The sequence below is a fragment of the Lissotriton helveticus genome, chromosome 6 (assembly GCF_964261635.1).
Source record: "Lissotriton helveticus chromosome 6, aLisHel1.1, whole genome shotgun sequence".
Classification (NCBI taxonomy): domain Eukaryota; kingdom Metazoa; phylum Chordata; class Amphibia; order Caudata; family Salamandridae; genus Lissotriton; species Lissotriton helveticus.
The window spans coordinates 504,852,047-504,878,498 of record NC_136067.1 but is presented as its reverse complement, the minus strand read 5'-3'; the positions used below and the strand labels follow the sequence as shown (position 1 = coordinate 504,878,498).

The window sequence follows — 26,452 nt, the reverse complement described above, 5'->3', positions numbered from 1 at the left end:
AGAAGGGGAGGAAGAGGGGAGCCGAGTAACGGTGTGCATAGTATGTTTCAGGTGTCACGATGCCAAGCGGGGCCCACGGGTTGGACATCACGCTGAGAGGACAGATCGGCCCCCTCGGCAGGACGGATAAGGGAACGGAGAGCGGAATCTTTAGCTCCAGGTAAACGTGCGGCCGGCGTGGCCCCTTTTATGGTGTCTGTGGGCGTGGGGGGGTGTAGGAGATGCTGGGGAGGGAGGTCGGTTGAGAAAAGGTACATATGTGATAGAAGTGGGGGTAGGGACGGAGGACCCAGGTAAGGGGTCAGCAGAGAGCGAAGGTAAGGTGCCCGGGGGTGATGGATGTGGCGGAATTGACAAGAAAGGGATGGCTGGAGGGGATGGCCCAGGTAAGGGGTCAGTGGATAGCACAGGTACGGGGCTCAGGGTGGACAGGAAAGTGGCGGGAGATGGAACAACGGAGGCGATGGAGACCAAGTTGGAGAGCAAGGAGTTGAAGATTAAACCTTTGCCGTTTATGGGTATCACAAAACCGTTGGGTACACATTTAATGTTGTCCACTAAGGAGCGTATGTGGAAAGGAGGGGAATACGTGGAGATCCTGAAGCTCCTTCATATGGAAGTCAGGGCAAAAGAAGGGTCAAAGGAGGAAGAATATGAGTTAGCGAAACGGCCAAAGGTGCCTCTTACAATAGAGAATTGGACGCCGGAATTCCTTATTTATGCCAGCGTGTACTGTGAGAAATTCCCTAAAAGGTCGGTGGCCATGTTTAAATACATGGATGTAATTAGGAAGGTCCAGATTACACGGGGTGGTTATGCATGGGCACAATATGATGAAGAGTTTCGATCACGCATGGCATGGAATTCGGAGGCGAAATGGGGCGAGCTGGACATGGACCCGTGGCAGCATACGATGGGGATAGCTGGGTCCGGGAAGACCATTTTTGCAGTCCGGGAAGACCATTTTTTCAGCCAGCAGGCTGCCACTAGTATATCAGCACTTTCAGGGATGCCCCACCCAAGGAGGGGTGGGGGGAGTTAGGAGAGGACAGGCTGTGTCCAAGGGGACATGTTGGGATTATAATAAAGGCTGGTGCACTATCAGGAATACTGCAGGTTTTGGCATGAGTGCTCAGGTTGTGGAAAGGGAGGACATGCATTGGTTAAATGTATGGGTGGGGGACAAAGTCAGCAACAGGGGAACCAGCAGTGGCAGGCAGGGGAGGTTAGGTCAGGGACTCAGCAACAGATCGCGGGGGCGAGGGGCCAAGGGGCCTGGGCCAAAGGGCTCATGAACCAGTTAAGGTGGACAAGTTGGTGGCAGCCCTGCAAGGACATATGTACGCGGAGGCTGCAGAACTGGGGGGTTCCGACTGGGGTACGACGGGCCTAGGACAAGATGGTGGGCTGACAATTTGAGGTCTGCAAAGGAGCACCCAGAGGTGGTGAAGGTCAAATTGAATAAGGTAGTGGGTGAGGGCCGCATGGCGGGCCCCTTTGACAATTGGCCAGTAAAAAACTTGATTGTGTCACCCATTGGAGTGGTGCCTGAAGAAAGAGCAGGGGCAGTTCGCCTCATACAGCATTTGTGTCATGGCCCGAAGGTGGCTCGGTAAAGATTTAATTGATGAACGGGAGGCCTCCGTGACATATTCATCAGTGGACATGGCCATGCCACTGGTAGTGACCGCGGGCGCAACGGGAATGATGGCAAAGTCCGACATAAAGTCGACTTTACGGCTGTTTCCAGTCCATCCAGAGGATTGGGACCTTTTGGGGATCCAATTTAACGGGCACTGGTACGTGGACAAAGCATCGCTGATGGGCTGTTCTATGTCTTGCGCACTTTTTGAATGCTTTAGCACGTTCCTGCAATGGTTGTTTACGGAACGGACGGGTGACCAAGGAGTAGCACACTACCTGGATGACTTTTTCTTTGTGGGCACCCCAGACTTCACGGACTGCCAGAAGGTGCTAGTCAGGTTCAATGAGGTCATGGGGGAGTTGGGCGTGCCTCTGGCACCAGAGAAAACTATGGGGCCCTGTATGGCTATGTCCTTTTTTGGGCAATGAGTTGGACTCTAAGGTGATGGAGGCACCCCTTCCGGTGGAAAAAAAGCAGCAAATGTAGGGGCTACTGGCGGCAATGTTGTCAAAGCATAAGGTCACGGTGACCAAGATTCAGGTGCTATTGGAGCACCTAAACTTTGTTTTTAGAGTGGTAATAGTAGGGAGGACGTTTTATAGGTGACTGGGCAGGGCACTAGCAAGTTAGAGACCTCCACATCATCATGTGTGGCTGTCGGCAGGGGTGAGGGAAGGCCTGAGGATGTGTCAGTTTTTCTTACAGCAATTCAATAGAATCCCCCTGATGCGGGAGACTGACATGGTGTGGGATGTGCGAATCTTTTACTGATGTGGCAGGGAGCGAGGGCTTTGGCTTGTGCTGGCAAGGTAAATGGTTTGTGGAGCAGTGGCCCCCTGAGTGGGTGGAAGGAGGACGGAGCATAGCCTTTTTGGAGTTCTTCCCTCTGGTGGTAGCGGTCACGCTATCGGGGGACCAGCTGGCACACAAAAAGGTAACGCTCAGGATAGACAACATGGCGGTAGTGGAAATTGTGAACCGCCAGTCTGCTAGGGATGAGCAGGTCTTGAAATTGCTGAGAGTGTTTGTGTTGGGCTGCTTGCAGCATGATATTGCCTTTTGCGCGGTGCATGTGCCCGGGGTGGACATTGACATAGCTGATGCTTTGTCACGTTCACAGTGGGGGATATTCCGTTGGTTAGCCAAGGACAGGACCCCGACCAGCGTGCCTCAGCATTTGTGGTATGTAGGCAACACACGATGTTACAGCTGGTTTTAGGCTCTCTGGCACGATCTACAAAGGTGGCATACAGTACAGCATGAGAGGAATTTTATGCTCTGGGGCCAAGCGGCAAGATACGCCGTCGCGGCGTCAGGGGGATGCGATTCAGTTTATCCTGGAGCTGATTGAGAGGGGCCTGACGAGGGTGACAATTGCGGGTAAAGTGGCAGGGATCGCTTTCATTGGGAAGTTGTTGTAGGGTTATGCGCCATCTGCGGGGGAAATAGGAAAGCGCATGTTGGAAGGGTGGGCCCGGGAGTGCGGCAGGGTGTCTCGGGTGAGGAATCCACTGTTGTGAGAGCTACTGGAGAGGGCTTTGCAGGCTTTGCCGGGGATATGCAAGGACGGATTTGAAGTTTGCCTTTTTTCTACATTGATGTCATGGATGTTCATTGGGGCCTTTCGGGTGTCTGAACTGTTGGGTTCAAAATGGGAAGGGGGGATGTTATGGAGTGAGGTCTCCCTTACTGGGGAGTTGGTCAGGTTATGGCTTAAGAAATCTAAGACGAATCAGAGGGGCGGGGGAAGATGGGTTTATTTGCGGGCGCCGGTGCCGTTCCGGATTTGCCCGTACAGGTGGGGCTTGAGGTGGAGATCCTTTGCCACTGATATGCTTGGGCTAGTTTTCAGGCATGCCGACGGGTGGAGGGGTAAAGGCGTCCCAGCTCTTGGCTGTATTGAGGATGGGGCTGGCTGGGCTCGGGATTGACGGGAAAGGTTTTGGAACACATTCATTTAGGATTCGGGCTGCCTCTGAAGCGATCAATAGGGGTTGGGGGCAAGGGGACATCATGAACTTGGGTAGGTGGTCCTCTAACTGTTACCAGCATTATATGCGCAGCGCATCAGGGTTGCTGTAGCGCGGTCATGTGTTTTGCCCTGTGTTCATTCATGTTTCACTTTTCAGGTTCTGTGATGGGTCCCCTCGCCAGGGAGATGTCCATATGGATTGTGGGTCATTCATTTGTGAAGTGGGCCCAAGTCCAGGCCCGCGCCAGCTATTTCGGGGAGAACCTTGGTTTTAATAAAGAAATGTTTACTGTTTGTTGGAGGGGAAAAGGAGATATGCTTTGGAAAGAGTTGCTGCAGGTCTTGAATGGGATTATGGTGGCCGGTAGGTGCCCGATGTATTGATCAGTGATCTCGGTGAGAACGACATGTGAGGGAGACGGTGTTGGTATTGATGAGATGCATGAAGCGTGATTTGGACTTGATCAGGTGTCAGTGGTCGGGGTGTGCGGTCCTTTGGACGGAGTTTGTGCCTCGTAGGGTTCAGAGGCGTGCGGTGAATCCAGGGGCAGTGGACAATGCCAGGAGGAAGGTAAATGTAGAGATGGTGCGTTTTTTGCCAGCAGTTAGGGTTTGACAGGATTCGTCACAAGGACATCAAATATGATACGCTGGAATTTTTTAGAGGTGACGAGGCCCATTTATCCTGGCTGGGTAGGGACATATACTTGTTAGAACTTAGGAAAGTCTTGGCCAGATTGCTGGGTGTGTGCAGAGGTTGAAAAGGTTTTCAGACCAGGTGCAGGATCCTAGACCTAGGCGGCAGGGGGGCAGGAAAATGGAGAGGCGGCGTTTCCACCTACCCTCCCGCCTTTTCCTGTGTGGTGGGGTTGTTTTAAAGTTGGTCAAGTTTGGCTGGAGTTTTTGTGTTTTCTTGTGAAGTGGGGGGAGTTTGTGAACAGGAGCAGGGAAAGGGTAATGAGGTAGGATAAATTTAGATTAGAGGTTCGTTAGTTACAGTTGCATAAAGGCAGGTAGGGGTTTTCGGGTCATGGGAGGTTAGGATGTAAATGCTATATTGTGTAAGATTGTGTATTTTATTGTTATGGAATGTTATTTATTGTATTTTGCAGGGTGGGGGTTATGATGTGGGGATCGTAGGGATGGGGGGAACAAGGGGTCAAGTATTTTATGTATAGCGAGGTTTTAGTTGTGTAGGGCAAGTGCCAGTGTTAATAAAATTGTGATATGCACCTGTTTCGATAAAGCGGCCTTTTACACACACAAAATTGACTTGGTTTGGCTTGCCCCCTCCCTCCCAATGGAGGGGTTGAGAGGGAAATCCGTACAAGAGAAAGCCTCTCGAGGCTGCCGAGAGGAAACAAAGCGTGATTGTCCAAGATGATGGCCGAATACGGGAACTGAGTGAAGCCAATGAGACAGAGAGTGAAGGCGTATTACTGAGAAGTGACCACCTATTCCCCAGAGCCTAGAAGTCAGCTGAGGTGTGTTGGTGCCAAAAGTAATCTCCGGGACCCAATCAAGTGCGGTGCATCCGTCCGTGACTGCCCCGGGTCCCTGCTGCGATGAGGAAAGTGCGACCTGTAGGAAGAACGGGTGACTGAGTGTTGGAACAAGGGAGATACCTTGGTGGCACTGGGGAGAGACAGTGAGGTCGTGTCTGGCCCCCAGATGCCACAGGAATTCTGTAAACTTGGGCAGAAAAAAACCTCCTGAAGGGACCGGGCAAGACGATGCTGAGGACGGCCAGCCCCCCGGAATATAGAGGTCAGCTGGGATGCAGTGGTGCGGATTGCCAAGACAGTCACGGAGGCCCAGGGAGTGGTGGTGCGCCCTGCTGCGGCTGTTCTAGTAAGCCCTGGTGAGACAAAGTAAGTACGGCCCACCGGGGGAGACGTTGATTGAGCGGGAAACTAAGGACTTGCTTCTGGCCACCGCAGGTAAGAGCCAACGAGGCAGTGTGAGACCTGCGGCTGTTGTGGAAATCTCGTCAGTGATGGCTGCTGCTGCTGACCTCAGTGGTGTTGAGGAGAGAGAAATCCACCCTGAATAACAGGTGAGTGGGTCTGTAAGGCCGAGGAGCAGCCAGACACAAATCAATTCCCAAAAGGCCTGTGCTGTGTGTTCAGCACCCATTTCTCCCCCGCCTTGACTAAAAAGAATGCGCACCCCTTTAGGGAAGCTGAGATGTGACTTCGGAGTCATCAGAGAACACCCAGGGGACACCTTTACTGAACAATTCTAGGCAAAGCCACAGCCTTATTAAGGGGGTACCTGTATACCTCGCAGAGAAGGTTGAGACTTGACCACAGTGGGGGGGAAACAGAACCCTCTCTGGGAAATAGAACTCCCCTGGACAGTGATAGAAGGGCATTTGTCACAGAGGAAAAGGCAACTGAGTTGTGGAGAAAGGCAGTACCATTCTCACTCAAAAGCAAAATAAGTAAAGGTCATGCGCTGCCCCCACGCAGAGACTCAACTGGAAACAGCCTAGCGATTGGGCAGGGACTTGGTCAGCACCAACGCGATGGCAAGAGATAAAGAACCCAAACTGAGAAAACATAGGAAATGGACCATTACACGAAAGTGTTACCCACAAAAACTGGAGCAGAGGTAGAGGACACACCTGTGCCGGACAATGCAGCTGTATTGCAAGCAATACAGGCCCCCAGAGAGGCTGTGGAGGGAAAGATGGCCAAGGTGCGTCAGGAGGTGTCACTGCTATGCCATGATTTGCGCAAGGTCTTGGAGAGAGTGACTCAAGCTGAAAATCGTATTTCAGAAGTGGAAGATATGTTCTACACTATGCGTAAAGAAGTTACAAGGCTGACGGCTTCGCTGAAAGAGGTGAACTGGAGGGTGGATGACACAGAAAATAGGGCCCCCTGGAATAACCTTCGCTTCACTGGATTTCCAGAAGGGGCAGAGGGGTCGGACCCGGTACAGTTCCTACTGGCATGGCTTAAAGATATCCTCCAGAGTGCGCAGTTATCACCCTCTTTTATAATAGAGTGAGTTTACAGAATGCTACATTTCTGGCCGCCACCAGGTGTCCCCACCGAGACCCTTAATTGCCCACTTGTTAAACTGCCAAGACCGTGATTTAATACTCCGGGAGCTGAGGCAAAGAGGAGATATCAAACAAAAGAAGCAAAAGAAGCAGCAAAGCTTTGACGCAGTTAAGGTAAAACTGGGAACACTGGCAATTCAATATATGCTGCTCTTTCCGGAAAAACTTAAGGTAATTTACCAGGGCACCGTGCAATTTTTCCAGAACCCAGAGGAGGCATGGGCCTGGATTGGGGAACGCCCCCCATAAGACGTCGACTAGACCAGAACGGGACACTTCAAACAGATAAGCCAGAGAAGCCGAGCTCTGGGCAGCGTCACGGGGGGCCTTTGTTACAACACCCCATCACTCCAAGCAGATTGCAAACGAGAAGTCACAGAATTCAGAATCAGAGGAAGAAACCTTAGGAGAAACACCAGGCAGACACATCAGACAATCCAAGATCGAGTAACTTCTGAACCATCGGAGAAAGAGTATGCCGCTGATATGGATAGTGTTGTTTTTTTATGGTATATTATCTAATACTTTTAGAGGGCACAGCTACTCAACAGAGTGTCCCGGCGCTAAAGGCTGTGTGTGAGTGAGACGGCTTCCAGGGCACGCTCGGCCAGTACATTTTTGCTGGAACAGCCAAGTTTTAAGTTGTTTCCTAAAGATCAATAGGTCAGTAGTCTGTCTGAGTGTTATCAGCAGCCCATTCCAAATGTGGGCCACCTGCACTTGAAAGGTGCGACCCCCTCTACGGGAACAAGCGAATTTGGGCACAGTGATCAGATTTTGGTGTGACGATCTTTAAGTTTCAGCCAGGAGTATAATAAGTCACTTGTTTCTTGATGTAGTGGGCCCCTGTGCCAAGTAGCACTTTAAAAGCTAATACAAGAGCCTTGAAAATAATTCTGTGTGACCATCCACTTCTTAAAGATGTCCACCAGATTGGAGACCCGAGTTCAGACTCGGCAGCCCTAGTGACCAAGCAGCAGCAATAATCCAAGAGTGGCGAAGAAGGCTGAGATGCAGGGGTGAGATAGCCACAGAGAGACTTCTAAGGGCTCTCAAGAAACTCTAACATTCAGCCCAAGAGGCTGTGGGGCCAATAGTGAACACATAACACGTGATTTATAGTTAATTGTTTTGGGGAGAGGGAGGGAGATAGAGTTCTTAAGCTTTACCTGTGCTGCAGTTGTCATGTTGACGAATTGGGGGCGGCATGGGTAGTGGAAGAGAGTATAGTAGGGTTGGGGGGGTTCATATTGAAAGTTGAGAGAAATCATAGAAAAAGTTGGGGACAGGAGATGTTGACTTTAGAAAATGACTGAAAGGATACCAAGAGTTGGAGCAGGAAAGGGAGCGGCTGTAACTGCAACGGAACGCATCAGAGGAGTCACGGAAAAAGTACATATCAATACTGGGTGAAGGAAACTACACAATACTGACCTGGAATGTCAACGGGTTATGAAAGAAAATGAAAAGAGGGCTGGTAACTAGATATCCTAAATGACTTCAGACATTGTCTTCCTTCAGGAGACACACCTGATGGGCACACATTGCTCTTTCCAGGGGAAGGGGATCATATACCACACTCGCACACGAGGGACTCTCCACGGGATCAAAGAAGGGTGGCCATACTATTCAAGAAATTACCCCTTTTCATGTTAATAAAACATGGGTAGATTCAAATTGTACATTTATGGTGGTACAAGGGACATGGGGCCGAAGAGAGCTTATTTTGATGAGTGTTTACGCACCCCTAAGGCTACAACATTGCAAGCACGACAAAGTAGACAGGACCTTCTACACACATTATAGGGGGGATTTTAATGATGTCACAAACCCATATATAGATCATACGCACCCAAATCCAGAGGCGCGCCGGCATACCCACTTGGCCCAATTTCAGGATATGCTCGGTGTTTGAAATGGGATCCCTGGTTGGCCAAGGCTTGCGCCAAGGCCAGGCAGAAATCACCATTTCTAGTTAGGGTAGGGAAGTTACCCGCCAAGACAACCCCTGCTCACCCCCTTGGTAGCTTGGCACGAGCAGTCAGGCCTATCTCGGAGGTCATGTGTAAAGCATTTGCGCACGCACCCCCAGCAACAACCTCCCGGGCCCCCCACAAAAGGAACTCCACACAAGATGTATATGAAAATAGCTTTTGTATTGAAGAACACACTTAGATATAAATACACAATTTACAAGGTGCCAGGGGCACGGGCAGAGTTTACAGGGGACTATATACAGGACAGGGCCATGGGACCCCTGCCAGGAATATGCGCATGATGGAACTGGCATTTAGAACACATAACAACTGGGAGCTTCCTAGAACTAGCGCTAGAACACATAACAACCAGGAGTTTCATGGAACTAGCAGTAGAACTCACTCTAACCAGAAGCAACATACATGGGACATCGGATACTGAGGAGGGAAGGAAGGACAAGGTACATAACACAACAGAGGCACCAACAGAAGGACAACACGTAATAACTTTCAGAATCACATGAATATTAGCCAATAGCGTTCAACGGGCCAACTGGCCGTCCTGGGGCTAGGACGCCCAATGTCACGATGTTCAGGGCAGGCTGCAGGTAGCCAGGGACATACCTACACGTGGCAGCTGCCCATGGAGTGCTGGGCAGCTGAGGGGCATCGTGGGAGCCTCGCAGGCTCGGGGGAATAACTGCGCCATGATGGAGCCTCTCGGGCTCGAGAACAAAGATACTGGGCTGAGCCTCGCAGGCTCGAAAGAGGAAGGCCACAGGTGGAGCCTCTCGGTGCTCGGGAAACAAGATGTGGGCTGGGTCCGAGCCTCGCAGGCTCGACGGGACAAGGACCAAAGGCGGAGCCTCTCGGGGCTCGAGGCAAGAAGATGCGGGGACCGAGCCTCGCAGGCTCCGAAGGACAAAGGACCATGGTGGAGCCTCGCAGGCTCAGGAGGTTAGTGGGCAAAGGTGGAGCCTCTCGGGCTCTGATTCAATAGGTGGAGTCCCTCCCGGGGGACTCGGCATGAGGTGAGACCCACGGGCCTCTGAGCACCCGGGAGCTCGCGCTGGAGGGGAGGGGCGGGCACCGGCAATGTGCCCCGACGCCCCTCCTCTCCTTCCTGCCACACTCACAGGTCGGAGGACGCGCCGGTCTCTCCTCGCTCTCCGGGGCTCCCTCTCCCTCCTGGGGGCCCCGGGGGGAAGCGGCAGTTCTTTTTGGGGGAAGCAGGGGCGCGGAGACGGCTCCTGCCGCCCCCTGCCTCGTCGTGCTCTCCCAGCCGTCTCACCAGCTCCTCGGGCCGCCGGCCAATCACAGCGCGGCCCGGGGAGACGTCAGCAGCCAAGCCCGGGCCGGCAGCCAATCCCAGCGCGGCCCGGGGGAAGGCATCACGAAGGGTCCCGGGCCGGCGGTGGTGAACTCGGGGGGTTAGCGAGGGGTAGGCTCCCTCATCAATACGCCAAAATAAGGGGACAGGCGAGGTAGGCACTCGCTGGGGCGTCAGGCACTTCCGTAGAACAGGGCAAATGCCGGGTGGGCACCGGCTTGTAGAATATAGCGCTCCCAGCGCTAGTAACATGAAGGAAGCGCCCCAAAGCGCTAGAGGGCAAGACTCAGCGCTCCCAGGCGCTAGGCAGAAGGAACAGCGCTCCCAAGCGCTGGGGGTCAAAGGAAAGCGCTCCCAAGTGCTAGAGGAAAAATAGCAAGGTCCATAGGAAGTCCAGGACCTCAGGTGGAGTACAGCAGCTCCTAGAAGGGAAAAGCCATCAGATGTCCAGGAGCTGGGCAGGGCCCAGGGAGGCAAGCCAACCCTGAGCCCAAGCAGCAGCACGCACCTGGCAGATTCAAGTTGGGAACAAGAACATTTTAGAAGAGGTCACAGCCTCTTTTTATTCATGAAATTCCTTTGTCTAAGGGTGCTGGGTGGGGGAGAAACCAGTCGCAGCTGGTTTTGGGAGTATCTTGTTTTCCCCAGCCACCCCTTCCATTCATCAGGCAGGCTTGGGTCATCAGACGCATCCCGGGGGGGGTGGAGCCAGCATTGTGGGAGAAAGCCCAGCCCCATACAGGATACAGGCACAGCCCCTCCCTCACATCAGCATGTTAATCTCTCCATTCACCACCGGGGCAGACCCACACAGACTCCTGGAGCCAGGCTCCCCAGCCGGCTTCAGCCAATCACGCGCCAGCACACCTACTGCACACACACACCCATGTCTAGAAGTGGCACTTCCATTTTAGACACACACACGCCGCATACATCATCTTGCAGCATTCCATCACACGAGTCCACACATACCAGACTCGAGCCTGTACCCCCCACGCATCAGGAACTATCAGGGACACACACATTCCCCATGCATTCCTATGGGAGGGCAGGCCTCTCCCATCTACACACACTCAGAGTGGGAATCACCATCCCCAGGTCATATATAGCAAGCAAAAACTTCAGGGGTGCACCGGCCATAAGGGCCCAGTCCAACACGACCCCCTTCCAGCCAAAACGCAGGGTAGGCCAATCACCACCGTGATGGACGTCCCTGCTTTGGGCGATAGAACATGGACGCGGGCGGCCCGCACTGCAGGGACACCCTCCAGTTCTACGCCACGTTGATCTATAGACACACACAGACTTAAAAAAAAACATAGGCCCAACCAGGCTACCCCACTGGTACTCCTTTGTCGACCACGGCTAGAACCAGGCCCTAGGCCACCCAGATACCACTGGTCCATGCCAACCCGGAGTGGGAGGTGGTAACCCTTGGCCCACGACAGCCATTCTCCACTCCCTTTCTTCGTGTAGTTCCACTTTGCCACTTTCTCTTCCACCTAGGGTCCGCACCCTCAGGCTGGCCAGAGGTCACGGGCAAGAATGCCCCACCCTACCTCTACTTCTGAGGTTCCGCGCTCTCCCAGGAGAAGCACCCTCAGAACACGCTCTCCTACCAGTTTCGGAACTTCCTCCCTCCACTGGTCTACCACCTGGGAACTAAGTTCACCGGATGCCCAGGGGTCAGACTCCCTCTGACCCCCTTCCAGTTCCACACCTGACATTCATTCAGCAAGATGAGCCACGGCAGCGCCAGCAGGGCCCAGTGTTCAGCTCTCCCAAAGGCAAGCCGCTGCCGAGCCAGCAGGTCTTCCTTGTCCGGGATACAACTTAACATTTACTTAGCAAGATGAGCCGCGGCAGCGCCAGCAGGCCCAGTGTTCAGCTCTCCCCAAGGCAAGCCGCAGCTGAGCCAGCAGGTCTTCCTTGTCCGGGATACAACTTAACATTCATTCAGCAAGATGAGCTGCGGCAGCGCCAGCAGGCCCCAGTGTTCAGCTCTCCCCAAGGCAAGCCGCGGCCGAGCCAGCAGGTCTTCCTTGTCCGGGATACAACTTAACATTCATTCAGCACGATGAGCCACGGCAGCGCCAGCAGGCCCCAGTGTTCAGCTCTCCCCAAGGCAAGCCGCGGCCGAGCCAGCAGGTCTTCCTTGTCCGGGATACAACTTAACACTCATTCAGCAAGCTCCCCCTCTCAGAGAACTTACACTCCATTATTCAGGAGGCTCCCCCTCTCAGAGAACTTACACTCCATTATTCAGCAAGCTCCCCATCTCAGAGAACTTACACTCCATTATTCAGCAAGCTCCCCCTCTCAGAGAACTTACACTCCATTATTCAGCAAGCTCCCCCTCTCAGAGAACTTACACTCCATTATACAGCAAGCTCCCCCTCTCAGAGAACGTACACTCAAGCATTCAGCAAGCTCCCCATCTCAGAGAACTTACACTCCATTACTCCGCACACCTCAACATTCATCCACACACCCTCCCCCGGACTGGTAAGACAGTTTCTACCGCCCCTGATTCCTCAACCTGACCCATGTGGCACAGGTACCATTACTCTAGGGAAGGGACAAGGACCACCCACATTGGACACAATTTCGCTGCCACCACCGGATCCCACCCTTCTGGTGAATCCAGAAAACACATTGCGCTTAGGGGGATGATCTACCCTCTCGAGCTAGGGACACCTAACTCACAGTGCACCAGAACCACATTTTCCACAAAAACCACACACATTGGACATAATTTCGCTGCCACCACTGGATCCCACCCTTCTGGTGAATCCAGAAAACACATTGCACTTAGGGGGGTGATCTACCCTCCCGAGCTAGGGACACCTAACTCACAGTGCACCAGAACCGCATTTTCCACAAAAACAGATATTTTTAGCAAACTCAAAAAATAGTTCCTTTTCTTTGCGAACATCTACAGCAGAGTTTTGTAGTGAGGCCAGTTATCGCTGTGGTACTGCGCAAACACAAGTCCAAATCCCACCGCTAGCCAACAATGTTAGAAATGGGATCCCTGGTTGGCCAAGGCTTGCGCCAAGGCCAGGCAGAAATCACCATTTCTAGTTAGGGTAGGGAAGTCACCCACCAAGACAACCCCTGCTCACCCCCTTGGTAGCTTGGCACGAGCAGTCAGGCCTATCTCGGAGGTCATGTGTAAAGCATTTGCGCACGCACCCCCAGCAACAACCTCCCGGGCCCCCCACAAAAGGAACTCCACACAAGATGTATATGAAAATAGCTTTTGTATTGAAGAACACACTTAGATATAAATACACAATTTACAAGGTGCCAGGGGCACGGGCAGAGTTTACAGGGGACTATATACAGGACAGGGCCATGGGACCCCTGCCAGGAATATGCACATGATGGAACTGGCATATAGAACACATAACAACTGGGAGCTTCCTAGAACTAGCGCTAGAACACATAACAACCAGGAGTTTCATGGAACTAGCAGTAGAACTCACTCTAACCAGAAGCAACATACATGGGACATCGGATACTGAGGAGGGAAGGAGGGACAAGGTACATAACACAACAGAGGCACCAACAGAAGGACAACACGTAAAAACTCTCAGAATCACATGAATATTAGCCAATAGCATTCAACGGGCCAACTGGCCTTCCTGGGGCTAGGACGCCCAATGTCACGATGTTCAGGGCAGGCTGCAGGTAGCCAGGGACAGACCTACACGTGGCAGCTGCCCACGAAGTGCTGGGCAGCTGAGGGGCATCGTGGGAGCCTCGCAGGCTCGGGGGAATAACTGCGCCATGATGGAGCCTCTCGGGCTCGAGAACAAAGATACTGGGCTGAGCCTCGCAGGTTTGAAAGAGGAAGGCCACAGGTGGAGCCTCTCGGGGCTCGGGAAACAAGATGTGGGCTGGGGCCGAGCCTCGCAGGCTCGGCGGGACAAGGACCAAAGGTGGAGCCTCTCGGGGCTCGAGGCACGAAGATGCGGGGACCGAGCCTCGCAGGCTCCGAAGGACAAAGGACCATGGTGGAGCCTTGCAGGCTCAGGAGGTTAGTGGGCAATGGTGGAGCCTCTCGGGCTCTGATTCAATAGGTGGAGTCCCTCCCGGGGGACTCGGCATGAGGTGAGAACCACGGGCCTCTGAGCACCCGGGCGCTCGCGCTGGAGGTGGAGGGGCGGGCACCGGCAATGTGCCCCGACGCCCCTCCTCTCCTTCCTGCCACACTCACCGGTCGGTGGACGCGCCGGTCTCTCCTCACTCTCCGGGGCTCCCTCTTGCTCGTGGGGGCCCCGGGGGGAAGCGGCAGTTCTTTTTGGGGGAAGCAGGGGCGCGGAGACGGCTCCCGCCGCCCCCTGCCTCGTCGTGCTCTTCCAGCCGTCTCACCAGCTCCTCGGGCCGCCGGCCAATCACAGCGCGGCCCGGGGAGACGTCAGCAGCCAAGCCCGGGCCGGCAGCCAATCCCAGCGCGGCCCGGGGGAAGGCATCATGAAGGGTCCCGGGCCGGCGGTGGTGAACTCGGGGGGTTAGCGAGGGGTAGGCTCCCTCGTAAATACGCCAAAATAAGGGGACAGGCGAGGTAGGCACTCGCTGGGGCGTCAGGCACCTCCGTAGAACAGGGCAAATGCCGGGTGGGCACCGGCTTGTAGAATATAGCGCTCCCAGTGCTAGTAACATGAAGGAAGCGCCCCAAAGCGCTAGAGGGCGCCCCAGCAGGAGTGATGGAGACAGTAGAAAGAGTGGAAAATTTGGCAAGGGGCATATTTGATCACTCACTACTCTGGCTGACAGTGGGAAGAAGAACAAGTACAAGCGGGCAAGGGTGAAGGCTAAATGCTTGGGCCCTAAGGGATAGAGATATTGCAAATGAAATCAGGACTGCCTCAAAATTGTAATTTAATGAGAACAAAGGCTCGGTGGCATCAGTGGTCACTTTGTGGTACGGGTTAGGGCACAAAACAGTATAGCCACAAAATGTGGGAGGAGACTCACAAGATTGAGACTCTGGAGCATAGACTGCTGGAGTTGGAGAGAGGCATGCGCCCAGAGGCCGAACAGAATACACTTCACCAGATGAAGACAACACGGGGGAATATAGAACACTGGTTAACCAAGAAGTGAAAGCTCAACTTCGGGCCACGCAACACTAATTATATAAGGCGGGAGATAGAGCGGGGAAGGTCTTGGCCTGGTTGAGTAAAAAGAGAGAGAGAGAGATAAGATGGATGGCCGTCACACAAGAACAGGACGAGGCACACTTGACACCGCAAAATATAGTAGATGCCTTTGCCCGGTACTACACAGAACAATACACATACATGCCATTAGCAGATAACACCCAAATTAGTAGAAACATGGAAGCAATAGACACTCTCACACTCTCTCGGGAGGACCAAGATATGTTAGAGAAAGAACTGCCCATGAAGAAGTGATTGACGCCATTGGTAGAAGAACTCAGGAAAGACCCCAGGTCCGAACAGATTGCCTGCAGAATTTTTCAAACATAATGCTAGTCTATTGGGTCCCCACCTCTTAAATATGGTCCTGGCGGTGCAGGAGGATTGGACACTCCCACCTGATCTACATACAGCTACTGTAGTAGTGATTCATAAAACAGGTAAGCCCCTAACAGAGTGTGAGTCCTTCCGACCTATATCACGACTTAACGCAGGGACAAAGATCCTGGCCACGCACCTTCTGATGGTCATCACATCCCTCATACACTAGGACCAATGCCGCTTCATCCCTAAATGAGCCATGTGCTTTAATATTCGCTGACTTGCCAACTGGATGGACATGGTGAAACACAGGGCTAATCCACACGTGCTCCTCTCCCTAGAGACCGAGAAGGCTTTCAACACAGTCCAATGACTATTTTTGGAAGACACACTGTCGAAGTTCGGATTCAGGCTGGTCTTTATAGCCTGGATAATGTTACTCTACACAAATCCTGAGACAGAGTTCAAGTTAATGGGGCGACTTCGGCAAACTTGCCGATACAAAGGGGTACTAGACAGGGATGTCCCCAGTCTCCATTGCTGTTCGCACTATTGTTAAAGCCGCTGGCCTGTGTGAGTAGATCTCACCCGGATTAAGGATTATGGGGGGGGGTCCTAAGCGGTGAACGGATTTCGCTTTACGCGGATGACATGCTTCTATGTGTCACTAATCCTGCTAGCACACTCCCAACAAGCCTAGATATTTTCTGAGAATATGGTCGACATGCTGGATACTGCATTAACTGGGATAAATCTAGCCTTTACCCTGTTTTGGGACCGATTGACAGCCAAGACTTCCCGAGATGCTTCCAAGTAGCTCAAGAAGGATACCGCTGTCTAGGCCTTTACATCACCAACAATGAGGCTGCGAACCTAGCACAGAATATCAAACATGTCTTAACAGAAATTCATGAGGATATAGGGAGATGGAGGAGAATTACACGGATGAAGGAAGAGCCCGGCCAGCCATGTATAAGATAACCACGCTCTCAAAGCTGTTGTACACACTAGAAAACACATAAAGCAAGATATCCAAGACTATTTTTACAACACTTAACAACGAGTTGCGTACACTTCTATGGGGCAGGGCTCATCCAAGAGTGGCACTACAAACACTACAGCGTAATCAGTATAATGGAGGCCTTGCATTACCGTACATAAGTGCCTACTATAGGGCGACCCACCTAGTAGTCATTAATGAATGGGGACACACCACAGGAGCTCATCCCACATACGTGCTGGACTGGCTTCATTTTAGAAATCATACGTACCTCCACTACCTATATGGGGGTAAGGGCCCCATCAACTGCTGCCAGCCACCAAGAGGGTAATAGAAGCCTGGAAGGGTGCAGAAAGACAAATGAAGTGGGAAACAAGACTATCGAGAGAAACCCCCCTGTGGGAAGGAACAAGGATACTGGAAATTCATAAGCTCCAGGGTTTTAGACAGTGGTACATGATTGGAATCTCCAAACTGGGAGATATCCTTGAAGGAGGCACCCATGCCTCCTTTACTACACTACAGACCACATTTCAATTAAACAACAAAAGAGCTTTGCATATCTCAGGTTGAAACATGCATGGATGGCGGAGGGATTAGATGTGGTAGATATCCCTGAGTTTGCTCCCCTCTAGGGCAAACTCCTACAACAGGAGATCCCCAATAAGGCCAGTTCATGGACATATAAAGCATTACTAAATAACATCCATGACAAGCTGGGACCACTCAGGGCCAAGTGGGAGGACATCACAGGGCCACTGGAGGGTAGTGATTGGGAAGTGGCCCTGATGCACCTGAGGGAAGTGACCATAAAACAGAGGCTAGGTCTAATACAATTTAAAATCCGCCATAGAGTATATTATGACAGAGCACATCTGCACATCATGGGAAGAGCAGACACACCCAGCTGCCTGCGCTAGAGAAGCTCCTCAGGGCACGTACATACATACAGCCTGGGAATGCAGCTGTATTAAATCATATTTGTCAAGGATATTGGGGGACCTGAATGCAATACTTGATGTACAGATCGAACTACAGGCGTGGTATGTTTTGTTGGGTATTCCCACCGAAATAGACTTGCCACTCAGCAAACTTTTTTAATGTAACTTGTGGTTGGTAGTGGCTAAAAGAGACATAACCCGTTACTGGGGAACCATAGAACCCCTCCCCACACTCACTGAATGGAAAGCTAACATGAATATCTATATGGTAGCGGAAAGAGTAACATATAAAGCTAGAGGGTGACCCAAAAGGTTAGGAAGATCTGGTCGCCCTGGATGACCTACTATGGGTTAGAATTGGGAGATGGAGAGTAGACATCAGACCCAACATGGCAAGGCAGAGAGAGAGAAAAAAAGCTAAGTTTCCCCATTACCCCCCCCCCCCCCCCGTTCTCCTTAACTCGCTCCCAAGGTAGGATTGTGACCCTCACTGATTGTAACCTTATGATGGCTAAACCATATGTGACTTCAGTCGATGTTATTGCTGCTTCACTCTGCTACTTATATAACTTTGTAATGTCATATATCGTTTTCCCACAACTCGTGTATCCATGGTATTTGCATTATTAGTATAAATAAAAACAGTTAAAAAAAATTAGAGTGGCAAAGGGGAATGGCAGAAAAATTGAGAATACATATTACAAAGTAAGGGGAAAAACAGAATGGTAAGTCATTTGTAATTCACAAATATTGTTCACAATGTTCAGACTGAATCCCAGGAACTAACAAAGTGTAAAAACAACAGTAAATTCTATGAAGAAAGTTTCAGTGTACACAAATGAAAAGTAAACTCGTGAAGTAATATGCGCAAAGCAGCGGACAGTCAGAAACGTGCTCATGCCAACATAGGAAAGCCGAAAATGCTCAAATGGGCCACGTGACAGGGAAGATCTGTGAGCCGAAAAAACAAGCCCCTGCTGCTAGATGAAATTAGCATGGGAGCTACCAGCCCTATGCCATCGTACATGTGGCCAATGGTGCAAGAAAAAGAGCAGGTGGGGCACATAGATTTCAATGTGTTCCTTACAACGTTCAAGTCAAGATGTATTGAATCAGGCAGGTGGCAAAATGAACTGGGGCCTCATTTATGAAAAGTGATGCATCGCTGTGTCAAAACAGCGGTGCGTCACTTTTCATTGCGCCCTCCTTGCGACACCAATGATGCGTCATATTTACAATATGACGCATCATTGCGCAAGGAGTTACAGATACGTCAGTATTTCTGACGTATCTGCATGGCGCAAAAGTGACGCTTTGCTGGAGTGTCTCACAAAAGTGACGCAACTCCAGCAATTGTCCTTTCACATGGGGCAAGCCCCATGTGAAAGGGCCTGCGTCAGTCTTACGCCTGCTGTGAGGCAAGCGTAAGAAATTGACGCATTTGCGTCCTAGAAGTGGCGCAGTGAAATCTTATAGATTTCACTGCGTCACTTCTATGACCCTTTCTTTCGTCAGAACGCCCCCTCTGCATACATTATACCCGGCGTAGGTATAATGTAGCGCAGGGGTTTACAAAGTGACGCATCTACCTAGATGCGTCACTTTGCAAATATGGTGCAACAAGGCACATTTTTTACGCTGCTGGTGCGTCACAAAAAGTGACGCACCGGCGGTGTAAAAGTGACGCCCGGCCTCATAAATAAGGCCCTTGGAATCTGCCCGTTCCATCACTGGTGTAGCTAAAATCTCGGTTGGCCTCTCCTGTGTTGTAACTGCAGTATGTTGCCACCTTGATAACCATACATTTTTTAGCACAACCACAAAATAAGTACATATTAACATGCCATTTTTGCGTTCATAAATATTACTCTGGAGAATCCTTCCTCTAAATAAAAAAATTGTCAATCTTTTGTTAATTATTTTTAACCGTATACAAATAAGGCCCGAACGTAATAATATCTTTAATGCCGTTTTTCTTTTCCACATCCAAAAGCCACAACATCTAGTCCTTTTTCAGAATTCCAAGATTCGCATGATGTTGCATATGAAGATGGAGAGCAGGAGTGCATTGTCTGCGAGATGTCAAATGTTGCTGATTCTGGGTAAATTGCTTCCATTTGCAGGATAGTTTGCTTTTTTGCAGTAGGTTAAATGTGTCTGATAATATGAATTACTATGTCCATGAATTCTATTATTATATCTAAAATTCGACTTTCTTCTGAATGAGAATATAAATTAATCTGAGGGTATTGTTATTCTCATTTTAGATATCAATGTACTCTTTCAACCCCTCCTTCGTGTCATCATATATCAGCTACAATTCCTTGATAATTGTTGCGTTAAACGATATGCTGTGTTATTTAGCTAAACTAACATTCCAAGCTAGGGGCATCTCCAAATATCCTATATGGAGGCTAGCATATGTGCTCTGATGCCCATTGCAGTGCCCTTTACTTTCTGTGAAATAAAAAATAGAAAAAGATTGAGGAGAAATGTATTTCTGTCGATAGATATTGATTAGAATCTTGATATGAGATAATAATTGCTAGTTTAAAGCACAAGTGAATCCGTAGAGCTCGTCTTCAAGACAAATAGATCAATTACCATACAAACACAATGGGAGCAGTATTGTTGGATGTTTGCTAACAGAATTTTTTCCATTAAGCTTTCTTTTGAACTGTATCTAACTGACAATAAGTAATATAAGTAGGGCTCAATGGGTGAATAGATCACCGGAAAAAAGTTCCCAGCAATGAGGTAGAAGTTGTTGGTGCTCCTCTAAAAGACCTACAAGGAACCGCTTAATCACATTGTTGCTATTATAAGGAAATGACGTACATAATTATTCATTTTTAATCAGAACATTCACCAGAGATTCCTAAAATCTCTCACAAATAGTTTATGTTTTCTGGCGTCCATCCCATCTCTTTGTAATATGCAGCACACTACTCGTTTTACTTACCCAGTGATTTTGACTGAATGTGTTCCACGTATTCTGTATTGTTCAGGCTTGTCAATTGTTTCATCAGTGTGTCGATAGATGCCCGTTTTGTAAAGAAAGAAGTCTTCGTGCACTTGCATTACAGCTGAAAAACAGTAACATGTACAGTAATGCAAGCGTATATCGCTTACAACTAGAGCGTATTTTAAATACATTACACTCAGAGCATAAAAGGTTGTTTAACACTAACTTAGATGGCTGCCACCATGTTTACTTTAAAATGTTTTCTAGTGCCGGTCTAATCATTTTCCCCAAAGGTCTCACCACCAATAGCCCAATCCCAAGTGATGGTGGTAAAGTAGGAGAATTGGTAAATTATCACAGAATCCATGTACAGCAAATCCCTACTTCTCAGGGGAAACTGAGGTTCCCACTGAGAATTGGTAAGATATGTTGCATCCCAAAATAAGCGATACCAGTGCTATTGGTTTCAGATGTAAGATTACCAATGCAAAATTATCACACCTAGAATGTAGCATTAATTGCCTTAATTTCAACGTGGGGCTTCAAAAAGAGCCAGTCAGACTATGATTTGCAGAGTGAGGGCACCACAGCTAATCTCTTTTTTTTGGGAATGGACTAATATTCATTGACCTCAATTTAGAGTGTGGGCCTGATTTACAGTTCAAGTACAATGTTGCATGTCCTCGGCAGTGGCAAACACAACCCTGCTATATTGAAAGATGTCTGCCTGTTTGAAGGATTGATTGTAAATTCATTTATGTTGGTTGCTAATGTGGGTGCTTTCAACAGAAGATATATGCCAAACGGCATTACCAGTGGGGGAATTTCTAGCAAAGGCTCATGTCTGCTGAGGATTTTCGGTCACTGTTTGTACAAATCATATATACCTCGAATGAGAAATTACAATGCTATTACCCCCATCTCTCGACTTCAAGAATCTTCTGTCAAGGCTCCAGCTCATGGGATGCGTTCATAATTATGCGTTTTGGAAAATTTCTAATTGTAAAGTGAAAGATAACTGCGGAAGAACTTCTATTAACACTGCCCAGATATTCGGATCTGAAATAAAGCTAATGAACCAGCTACCATTTATCTAGTTTTACCACCATGAAAACACTGTTGAAACGAGCAGAATCAGCATGGAGGAACTTCTGCCAGTTGGCATAACAATTATCCACCCGGAACAGAAATTATTTTTTGTTGATTTTCCTATACTGCCTTTCTCTATACTGGTAAGAATGAAACACAACAGTTCACTCGGATTCGCATATGACAATAATATATATATTTAGCTTCGTGCTCCGTGTGACAGAGCAGTGCAAGTGATAAGTGATCAGAAGCAATGTAGATGTGCTCAGAAAAAGCAGTACTGCAGCATCCTGAGCCAAACAAGAAGCACGGCAAACTGGATGGGGTGCAAAAGTGGGAAAGGTTGCCCCTGAGAATGTTTTCATCATTGGTAAGGGTGGACGGAACTCGGGAAGTTTCACTCTGTGAAATTCCATGGGGTTACATAAAAGGTCAGCAAAATTCAGTTCTGCGAGCGGGCTGAAAACTGAATGTCATGCTGCTTGCTCTTATTTTTAGCACCAGGATCTTGTTCCATTCTGTAAATTAAGTGCAAACTGCACCATGTGGTGTGCCAGAGGGTGCTGCTTCTTCCTGTTGCTTGTGTAAATTTTCTACTCGAGTGCAGCTTTCTCAACACGAACGGTAGCGACCTACAATGAAAAATCTTGCCGGGAGGGTGTTCAGGTGCCTGGAAATCATGCTAGGGGGATCCAAATTCTCACTTGCACTCGCCAACATACTGTAGGCGGGTGCGCACAAAAAAATACTCCTCCATGCGGAGGTTGGCAGAGTTTTACCGGAACTCTGCTGGCTGAGGACATTTTTTTGACAACCCCTATTGGCTTGAAAGAGTTCAGGAGTCACAATCACTGACTTGTTAGTGACACCTACAAAGTTTCCACCTCGCTCACAAATCATCAGAACATTCTCTGGACCTGAGAAACCAGAAGAGGACTGGCCCGCTGCCTGAGAAGTGTGTGGAGACCTTAAGGCCTGGGCCTGCTCCTACTTGTAAACAGAACTAAGAAGCTGTTTCAATGGGTCAGTTAAACAACCTTCTGTGTGGATAGAGGGACTCAACAAGCTGATACACATTCAAGAAGGGAAACTCTATTCACAACTCCATTGATTATCGTAAAATTGCTTACCCACATTCAATTTCAAGACATTTAGTAAGTAAGTAAGTAAATTTTATTAGCATATTTAATTAAAAACATTGCAGTACAAAATAAGAATAATTTTTTTTTTAAACTACATACTTGATAAAACCAACGTAGCACAATCACAGTTTCTCGGTTCATTTTAAACACAAAAATACATCCTATTAAGATAATCTTTTAAAATTGGTACAATTTTGTTTTATAATATAGTGTAAAGTCAGATTCAAGTTGTGACTTTTTCTTTCCGGTGCCTTCATATTTCTCGTTAAGAGTCTCTTGGCAATAGATTCAGTTTTGTTTTATTGAACTGTCTAAAGACATTTAGGGATCAGTTTTTGGCATTTTCTTTTCCACTGCCTTCATAAATTTCACAAAGCTACAGTTCAACTGTGGGTCCTGAGGTGCAAGACAGGCAAGAACTGCATTCCTACGTGTGCGTATCCATCGTCGATTAAAGTGGTGTTTCAACAGATGTTTCCGTTCATCCAACAGTTTCTCACAGGAGCATAGCAAGTGCAACATATCCTCTTGCACTAAGCCACATAACCGGCAGAGGGAGCCTGCTTTGTTTTTTAGCCAGTGTGGAAAGTGTCAAAAGCATGGTAGGAAGCCCAACCTGTACTTTAAGAAGCACATTTTAGCGGTTTTAGCGAAACCCAGACCAAAGTAGCTGTGTGGTGCATGTGTTGAGTAAGAGTTCAGGGTCATCCAGCCATGCGTTCTTTTTGGAAGGGCTGCCTTATCTTGAACCCACGATAGATGTTTGATTGATTTCTTGACCAGATTTTTGAGCATCGTGTGATTTGTTAAAGTATCCCAGAGCTGCTTTAAGCCGGTATTTGCCAAGATGCTTTTAAGGTACTTGGCTGCTAGTGAGGAAGGGTGTTGATCTAGCTCCGTCCATAGATACTCATTTAGAGTTCCTTGTTTAGATTTCCTTACTTTGTCCCAGACAGAAATATAGGCCCCCTGTCTTGCCAGGAGATGCTGTTGAATACCGATTTCTAGCCTAATTTGTGCTGGGGAGGTTCGCTTGGGCAGACTAAAAATAATTCTGTATGCATCTGTAATTGTATTGTCGAGGGTCTTTGCGTCTCTGCTTCTCTGTACCTCACTCCCATAGGTAATTGTTGGCAGAAGTTTAGCACAAATTACTTGTACTAGAGGTAAAAGAGAGGGCCCAGAGAGTTTGCTGTTTAGTTTTGTTAAAGAGATTGCCAGAGCAAGCCCTTTTCCTCGGATGCTCGTTCTCCGTGCAGTAAACTGTCTGCTGTTGTCAATCTTTACTCCTAGGTATTTGTACGCTGACGTATCCTCAATTTGTATGTTGTTCCAGAACCACAACGTCGATTTCCTCTTCTTCTTACTAATGGTCATTGACTGGGTTTTCTCCAAATTTATAGTCAGTTCGTTTGCTTCAGAATAGCCATGTGTTGTATTCACAAGGTGTTGTAGCCCTACCTTTGTGTGGCTTATTAGGACTATATCGTCAGCATATAGAAGACACAGTAGTTGTAGCCCTCCTAGCTTGGGAGCGTGAGAGTTGCAGCTGTTTAGGATCGGTACAAGGTCACCCAAAAACAGATTGAATAGTGTGGGGGCCAAGACGCAGCCCTGTTTGAGGCCTTTATTGGTCGTTATGCGCCTTGACAGAAGTGATCCTTCCCCCACCTTTATCTGAACGAAGGTCTCTGTGTGAAGGTTGATCAGCAGATCCAGCAGAGGCCTCGGAATCCCCCAACCATTCAGTTTAGACCATAAAATGTTCCGATTTATGTGGTCAAAGGCAGCCTTGTAGTCGATGAAACAAAAGTGGATGGGCATTTTGTTTAATTCAGCCTTATCTATTACATACCCATAGTTAGAATATTGGTCATTGTGCCAACTGATTTGGCAAAGCCTGGTTGGTTGACCGGAATTAAGGATTTCTCTGTGGCCCATGCCTGCAGTTCCTCCAACAGTATACCTGAAAAATATTTTGCCTCGTTGTCAATTAGGGCCACCAATCAGTAGTTTTGTGGGAGAGCCTTGTCCCCTGCCTTAAAAATTGGAGAGATAATAGAGCCCTTCCAGGATCCTGGCAGGATGTTGAAATGTCTGATCTCCAAAAAAAGGGGTTCGAGTGCTACTGCCCAACCATTCGCGTCTTGTTTATAAAGAATGGGCGGGATTCCATTTGGTCCTGGAGCTCCCTCTCTTCTTCCTTTCTTGATTTGGCGCTTGATGATGCTTTGTAGACTTGACAGTTTGTCATTTGAGATTGGATTCTGACCATCTTGGATGCTGGTATGCTTTTGGGGTGGTTGTGCTTTGTGTTCTATAAGATTATCCATCACACGATCCGGTATTAGACCCAGGTTATTTCCCAAAGCCTGATTAAAATGATTTCCAAAGTAACTTGCCCATGTTTCTTCTGAGATGTTGGATGAAACCCCAGTATGCATAGGTCTTATGAGGGAGTTTATGGTTTTCCAGAACCTAGCCCCATCGCTCCGTTTGATGTCAGAATGAAGTCTTGCCCACATGTTATCCTCCATGGATCTATTGGCTTCCCATTTTAATTTTTTCAATGTTGCTTTCAGTTTCCGTAAGTGGTCTTGCTTCACTATATCCATGGGTTTCTGCTTAAGTTCTCTCATCATTTGATAAATTGATGTTTTTGTGCCCCTAATTTTTTCTTTATACTCTCGCGTGAACTGTTTCATGCTGTCACGGCCTAGTTTTACATATGTCTTCGGTCTTGTAGCGTAGATAGACATAGGTTTTGTGAATTGTTCCCATTTCGCAATTTCGCTAGATCCAAAACGGGCCCAGAAGTGCTGTTTTGCTGTTTTCAAGACATTTATACACTCCCCAATGATCGTGAATTATCTTCCCTCCTAGTTCATTCATACTCCTGCCGTAATATGCAGTGTCCTGTAGCTCTCACCTAGATTCACATTTTAAACCCATAAATCATATGTACTTATCATTGCCTTTATTCTTTTTAAACCTTTCATTGCTTTTTTTTTTTTTGCACAACTGATGGTCGTAGCATCTCCTATTCGACCATGGAGGTGATTGTGTGGGTTGGCCAGGGATAGTGGGATAGTTGTCTCGGGGTAGTGGCCGGGACCAGCAGAGTAGGCTGAGTACAATGGAGGGGGCAATATTCAGTTGTCATGAGGAAGGGGTTGCCCTTATGTGCTAGTTCTCGGAACTGCATGAGCATGGTTTCTCACACCACTGCAATGGCCCTTTTACAAAGGCGGAATGAGTCCTTGCAGTGTACAATGGTACTGACAGCTTCTCTGCAATGGAGGACAGCCTTGTGCCACTGTACAGGGGACAGCAGCTGGGGAGCTCTCAAATGTAGTGTAAGGGTGCACTTGGCCAGCAGCAGGCGAAGGCTTACAAAACAAGCCTGAACTACATGTTTCTTATCTCATTTATAAATCCTCAGGGTGGTTATTGCCCACGTGTTCAGGTGAGCGAGTTCAGTGGATGTAGTGAGGGTTTTGTGGATGACATGCTAGTAGTGTGTCAGGGCAGTGCACTCCCAGAGCATGTGCTGGAAGTCGGCAGCGTAGAAATAACATCTGGGCATGTGAGATTGGCTGGTGGGAATATGCAGCTTATCTTCGGCGGAGTTAGGTAGGCACTGTGTAGCAGTGTATACTCAATACTCCTAAACCTTGCATTAGAGGAGATATTCTGAGGTGACTTGGGTGTCAATGTCCATTATGAGTCATGGAGCGAACGCTCAATATCATCTTCTCACACCTGTCTAAAGGGTGCTAGAGAAATCCCCAGGTGGTCCTGGATGGCTTTGTTTAGCCATGTAATCAGGTGTT

The 26,452-nt window shown here is 48.9% G+C and overlaps 1 protein-coding gene across 2 annotated transcripts in view; it reads right to left on the bottom strand.

Annotated features, from left to right (window-relative positions):
* Positions 1–26,452, bottom strand: part of TINAG (tubulointerstitial nephritis antigen) — a 1,388,447-nt gene that overhangs the window by 242,061 nt on the left and 1,119,934 nt on the right. For both annotated transcript variants that reach the window (XM_078647965.1, XM_078647966.1), the window contains exon 9: positions 20,386–20,509. In XM_078647965.1, the coding sequence (XP_078504091.1) occupies positions 20,386–20,509 (124 nt within the window). The remainder of the gene's footprint in view (positions 1–20,385; positions 20,510–26,452) is intronic.